At 35.9% G+C, this 7119-nt stretch overlaps 1 protein-coding gene across 3 annotated transcripts in view; it reads right to left on the bottom strand.

Annotated features, from left to right (window-relative positions):
• Positions 1-342: 342 nt before the first annotated feature.
• ANKRD12 (ankyrin repeat domain 12) overlaps positions 343-7119 on the bottom strand; it is a 67976-nt gene continuing 61199 nt past the window's right edge. For 2 of the 3 annotated variants that reach the window (XM_054813979.1, XM_054813981.1), the window contains 3 exons: positions 5863-6006; positions 2890-2985; positions 344-2572 (listed from right to left, as the gene is read on the bottom strand). In XM_054813979.1, coding sequence (XP_054669954.1) covers positions 2387-2572; positions 2890-2985; positions 5863-6006 — 426 coding nt within the window. In that variant the 3' untranslated portion in view covers positions 344-2386. Of the gene's footprint in view, positions 2573-2889; positions 2986-5862; positions 6007-7119 lie in introns of all 3 variants that reach the window. The other variant, XM_054813980.1, reaches the window with a different exon arrangement.

The raw sequence follows: 7119 nt of genomic DNA, 5'->3' as shown, positions 1-7119 counted from the left end.
GTCACCTCTCCTTGTAAAGAAAGCACCTGTCTTCAGATCCCCTTATGAGACAGGATACTGCCAATTTTGAATTCCTCGCAAAAATGTTTCTGCTGATAACTTCCAGAGGATCAACTTTGTTTTACAGCAAACACCCTTGAACCCCCACCTCCTCCCAGCCCCGCGGGGTGTCCCTGCTGCCACGCGGCACCCCAAGGCCACCCTGCTCCCCCGTCTGCGTGACAGCCAGCGCGCCCTTGCTCTCTCTGAGCGCCACCGCACCAAGCTACCGCCGTACATTCGCCCAGTTGTCGCCTCCATCCCAAGTTGTTTTGTCACCCGCTTCTTGCCTAATGCAACCAACAGTCCTGCAACCCAGTTTCTCTTTTCTGTTCTTTATTAAATACTCTTAATTATTCATATCCCATACTTCAAAAAGTCTGTATTAGGTTCTTTCACTTCCAGATACGTATGTTACTTTTTATTACTCTAAGTATCTGATGAAAGTAAACTCATACCCACTTACTAGTTGTTAACACCTTTGAGCTTTATCAATTTTTTCCCTTGTCTTTTTAAGCCGGTAATACAGATTTCTGTATTATTTTAAAATTTTACTTTCAGAATAATGTCACATTTGCATTTTCTTCAGTACACCTTCAATTCCAAGTGATGTCAGGAAGATATTCCTATAGAAAAGCAGGAAGAACAGCTCCTTCCACAGGTACCTAACACATTAAAAGTGGCAAAAAAAAAGTTACAGTGCAGGAACTACATATTAATTGTTTTACTGTTCTTGAGTTACTATTACTTTATTCTTGATTGGAACTGGGAGTGATGTGCACACAGGACGGAGCCTACTGTCCGTAGAGTCTCTTGTTCAGTGCCCGTTTGCTCTCCATCACAAGAAGGATACCCTGGGCGTTCATACAAGCACAAGGTGTACTCTGTAGTAGTACACCTAGTAATTAAAAATCAGTTCAAAGCAAGCACTTTAAATCTCTTTTCCGGGTAACCAGGTCTCTTGCCTAAGCCCCCTTTCTTTCAGAAGTAATTTCACAGACATCAGATCCCAAGCATTCTTCAATAATTTACAGACTAGAGGGTAACAAATCTTTTTCATGAATATCTGTAACCTCTTACTAATAAATAATTAACTCTCTGCTCATTAACAGTACTAAGAATAAAAAAGCATTACATTTTGCAACACGGGAATTTTTTTTAGTTTCATTGAGCCTCCTTACATATTTCAGGAATGCTAAGATTTGATATAGCAAGTGTTACAATATTAAGAAATTCCAACTAATAACATGACCAATAAAATTTATTAAACATTATATTTACAACTATTTACATATCCCTCCATAGATTAATATTAAAATAGACAATATACAATTTAAGAATTTTCAAAGGCATTTTGTTGGAAAAAATAGGCTCTATTACGAGACCACCATATAAGAGCAAAAGGTTTTTTTGTTTTGTTTTAACCAAAAATATTTTCAGTATAGTAAGTCATAGGTATGGCATTACAACAGCAGACTAATATGAAATATGATTTTGTAAATATTACAATTGTTTAGGTATCAGTTATTGAAGTAAAGGAGTTAAGAGTTCTGTGAAGCATGCAATACAGTTCAGTTTCAATTCTTTTACAGTTATGGTGATGAAACAAGCAGCTAAATCAAACACATGCCATACAAAAAAAAAAAAAAGAACTGCCAACCAGAAACACACTACACTTAATAAAACCCACAACTTTGGTCCAATAAAACATTAGACGAAACCAGTTTTACAGTTAAAATATCTATTTTATACAGGTTTGAACATTAATTATAAGACTATTTACATTTGCACAATAAGTATAAAATAAATTATTTAAAAATGAAGACAATATTACATCTTTTTCCAAAAAGAAAACTGTACAGTAATTTACAAAATATAATAAGATTAATAGACTATTTTCCTCCAAGTCTTACATTTTCTTCCACAGGCTTTTTCATCATTTTTCTGTGGGAGTTCAACTGTTACTGAAGTTTCATAATACAAAGCTTTATAGCAGATTTTAAGTATCATTTGTTTTTTGGTGGCTGTTTTAGTTATTAACAGCTTCCAGCGCTGTTAACTCACCATGTTTCGTCAGCTTTTTCAGCAATAAGCTCTAATGCTATAGGCAATTTTTAAAACACAGATAATGGCATTTACTGGGACACTGACTTTAAAATTAGCATCCATCTTCCGTGTTTGAAGAAGAGCCCGTGCCGCACTTCTCTGAAGGAATACCTGAATTATTGAGAAAGGTAGTATTCCACAGAATTAAGTGCTCTGTCTCAAGAGAAAAATACTTTAGTATATCACTGCGCCTCAGTCTCTAGTTGTCCAAGGGAAAGGGGGAGCCGGAAGACGCTAGTTGTCATATTGGCGTCAATTCAAAGTCATCATTAACATCAACAAGAGGAACATAAAACTCCTGAATTTCATAAATGCTGATAGATTTGTATGTAGCAGGATCAAGTTCTTGTAGTTTAAGCTGCCACTCCAGTCTCTGTACCGCATTTAAAGCTGCTGCCTCATGCTGCTGCCTCATCAAAAGGCACGTCTATTTTAAAATGGGGAAAGAAGTTGTTTTAGTATTTGGAAAAATATCACAAGAAGTTTGAAAATAGAGAGGAGCCTCTCTGGTGATAGTGACTTCCCCACTATGTCTTTAGAAATTTGCAGAATATTCCATTAAACTATATAGCAACAAAGGTTAATTGTTATACTGCTAGACTCTCCTTTGTGTTGCCCTCAAAACCTCTACAACAGCCTATAATATTGCATACAAATCTATTTATTAATCTATTTATTCATCTCATCTCCATAGTGACATTAGAGATTTGGGAGTTTTTAAAATAGAAAGACAAAGAAGTATACCTTTAATTTGTCAAACTTATCATCAACGTCCTGTAACCATGACATAAACTGCCTTGCATTAAATCGATCCCTCACTGATGTTTTGCTGTCATCAGCCTGCAAAAAAAATAAAAAAATTATTCAAGCCGTAAGTTATTTAATGATTCAATCTTAAACATAGTTTACATCATAAAACCCACTTAGTGGGACCTTCATAAGCAATGCTTCAGGTGGAAAAACAAACTCTCCATGTATCTAGGTATGCCAGCATATATATGTTGACCACCACTTTCACTGTGAGCCAGTTGATCACTAAAAATGAGTATTTTCAGATTCCCTCAAGCTATTTACTCTATTTTTGAAATTTAGAGCAGGAGGTTTAAAGATTTATGCCTTAAAGTCTTAATCAGTACAAGGCAGATCCTTCCACAAAATTGCTCTTTGGTCTCTAAAATTTTGTAGCAAATTAAATGAGTATTCCCTCAGGAAAAGCAAAAACATTACACTAAAGGAAAACTTCAGCAGCCTGACTTAACTGGCTACACAAGTATTCAAAAGCAATAATAAAAAAAAATATTTTTACCGTCAAAATCCCCAAAAGGAGATTAAAAAAAAAAGAGCAGACATGTCTTGCTCAATGAAAAAAATATTTTTTAAAAAACCCTATTTAATAAGAATCTGGAATGTCACATCTGCCCATAGTGAGAAACTAGATACTCTATCTATAGTCCTAAAGCCAGACTATGCCAATTTAACATTTAAATAATAATCACTAAATCGAACAAGCTGCTGGTACCTTTTTAGGAAAAAAAAAAAAAAGACACCATAGGAATTTGTACCCTGTAGCAATGAGCAAGAACAGCAAAAAAAATCTGCAAGGACTGGAATCTCTAGAAAACATCTGAGATTTCAGATCTCAAGGACAGCTGAACAGGTTGGTTCTGGAAAGAACCCTCAATAACACTGATCTTGTAACCCTGAACCGCGGGCACTTAGGCGAGCTGTGACCAGCTAACAGTGTGTTCTGCAGAAACTGGGCCTTTTTCCTCCCCCATCTTTGGTTGGGCCCTATGACTGCAAAGGACGGTTCTCAAGGTCTGCCCAACACGTGCAGCCGTAAAGGCAAGCCTCCAAAGACTCAGAAATCCCATAAACCCAGTTCTGAGGCAGTCATTTTCCTGCAAAAGAAACCAGATCTTTGCTTACAAATCTTTCCCAGCTATTTGCTCAAATACAAGAAAAATTTCATCAGAAATGTTTCTTCATTGTAGAACGAAGTTACGAGTCACTAGTGGGGTAGTGGCAGAATGCATTGCAAGAGAATGGTTTCTTATGCATCTACATTCTTCCCATGAAACAAATTTAAATCAAAGCATCAAGTTGGTAGTTTAAAACATTGATTTCAATTATAATTTAAAAAAATACTTTGCTGAGCATTATGTCCAGTATTATCATTTTCTAAGAAAAATCACCACAGACTGAGACACAAAGCTGTTGAAGTAGTTAGGGTGAAGGAGAGGCATTTTACCACTACTATTTTTATTGCATAGATGGTCAAAAAAGCTGCAATACTTGGGAGAGGGGGAATCCACAACATCTTCTCCCCCAGTAGATTCCTTTTGTTTCACAGAATTCAAATATAGAATCAGCTTATTTAAAATCAATTGCAAAATGTTAACTATAAAAATGCAGTTATATGCATAACTCAGATGTATCTCAAAGTTCTAAAAAACTCAGGGCCTCTAAATTGGGGCACCAAAAAAAAAAGCAAAGGACATTCTGAACTTCAGAACTAATGATGATATTTGGACTGTTAACAGAAGAGGAAAAAAAAATTTCTCATTTTTGCCCTATCAGTTAGATTTACTAAGGAAATGATGATTTAAAAATTTGTCAGTATAAAGCTTAAAATGGGAGAACAATACAGTCTCCATAAAACTGCTATCTCCTGCTGAATCACCTCGTTGTGCCTAGCTCTAGGTCTTTAAAGATGGGGAAAAAAATGTAATAACAGACTGAGGAAACACTGGAAGCTGTAATAATTCTACAAGGGGCTCCAGGACTAAAGTGGTGTTCCACTTATGTCGGAAATGTGTTTCATTTTAAAATGCCCAACATCCAAATCATCAGCACTTATTACATCTGTAACATCACATTTCTTCCTTGCATTATTGTGCTCTTCACAGTCACTGAAACAGGTTCTGAATGCTGTTTCCATTTTTGTTAGTTAGCAGACATGTTCACAAAATACCAACACCCTGAAATTATATTCTAGAGATAAGGCTGCAGCAAAGCACTCTGAGTGGTGGTCCATAAAAGACATGGAGATTATAAAATAGATTGCTCATTTTAGGTTTTAATCAGGAACTAAATACGAACACTGAACATGCAAATAACACATTGCACATAAATAATATGGAGCTTGAGGTGATTTGGAAAAAAATTTCATCTGGTAGTGTTCAACATTTCACTGTTGGTCATCTGTTTTTTATGGAACAGTTCTGATGACTGCCTTATAGAGAGGAGAAAAGTATTAAGTGAATATCGCCACAAAACGTTTCCAAATGTCACAAACCAATCTCATCACACACTACTGCATTCCATTTCTCTGGACTAGTGAGAAAAAGGATCTTATATTCTGATAAATTTTTTTGTTGTTTAAGCTATATTTGTAAGCTTCTGAAGAACACTCTGTTTGAAATTTGATTTCATAAAAACCAGCAATTTTCTCATTTTATCTTTCTCATAATTTCTGGAGGTGAAAGAAAACCAGACATGGTACAAAACAGAAAACCAGTGTGCATACCCCCATAAGGTCTTGTTATTGTACACCCAAATGAGGTCTGATCAAAGTAACAATCTATAATGTGCAAAATCTTAATTCCAGACAAATCAATGACATTTCAGTATGGGAACAGAATTCTCTCCAAACACTCCTTTTGAGTCAGGCTAGAAAAACCTTTTTGCCTGAAATTCTGAAATACATCTCGTTACCTGAGCATCCAGAGGCACATTATAAACCTCGGCATCCAGCAGAACAGTGCAGGCACTGAATGGTAGTGTTTGATTAGCTAGCGTTCTTGCTGCTCGATAATGAACACGTAGAACTTCTTGTTCATTAGAAACAATAAGCTTTTCCTAATTGAATAAGATACCAACATATAAATATACATTTGGTAAACTAAACATTTCAGTTTCATTCATAAAAATGTCCACCCGTGTAAACATTTCTTTTTAGGGCTTACACTTTTGAACAGCAAGGGATGAGCAGTTCTAATTAATCAAAGCCAAAATTTCAGTTTAATGATGCAGAGTGTTCCCTGAATGTCAGAACCAAAACCACCTTCTCTCCACTTCCGCCCCCCTCCCCCCTCACTGTTGGCTGAACATCATGCCCAGATTTTCCACTTAGTGCTACTGAGGCAGTTCTAGTTAATGAATAAGGTGAAAGATGAAAGGTATGAGGAGCAGAGGGTTGGGATATAGGTTTGTGGGTCTCGACTGTATTAAGATTTTTGTCACATGCTTGTCATGTCAGGTACAATGGCCAAGGAAACCGAAGCAGAAATATAATTTGCAGAATAATTTAAGTATTTTGTATTTTTTAAAATTGATTTTTCTTTAAACAACATGCAGAAACTCCATAAATGCATAGCTGGACAAAGATTCTTTCCTGAACTGAGACAAGAAAATATAGCTCACTTGGCCAAACTTAACTTATAGTTGTATAAAGTGGATTTGAAGAACAGTATATTTGAGCAAAGTAACTGAAAATAAGCAGAATGTATAAGATATAAAAGAATATATGTGTGTGTTTACTGCTCTGCAAATAATGGCTCTAATTTTTATCAAAAGAAGGTGGATTATAAAAAGCTTGGAAAACAGAAAAAGCAGCATCCTTCCTTTGGTTACAACTAATTTATTTTCAGTCAGAACTTAAACCACATTTACATTCTTTGTGCTTGTTTTTTTATACTTAGCCTTAGACCGAAATACTGAATTAAAATAAAAACCCTCCCTCAACTGGTTTGTTAAGCCACACTGAAATCAACTTAATCAAAAACCTACCACATCGGGTTTTAATGAGCCAGCTGCTTGTATAACTGTGTGGAAACCCTTAAATTACATTCTATGTGCAAAAGGGGTCCTGCCTGTGTCCACAAGCAATCTGGCTCACAACAGTGACAAGACGTCGAAATCTAGGCTGCCAAGGAAAAAGGTTTGGGCAACCTAAAAATAAAGAATACTTTT

Source organism: Grus americana, chromosome 2, assembly GCF_028858705.1.
Source record: "Grus americana isolate bGruAme1 chromosome 2, bGruAme1.mat, whole genome shotgun sequence".
NCBI lineage: Eukaryota > Metazoa > Chordata > Aves > Gruiformes > Gruidae > Grus > Grus americana.
This window is presented reverse-complemented; position numbering and strand designations above follow the sequence as displayed.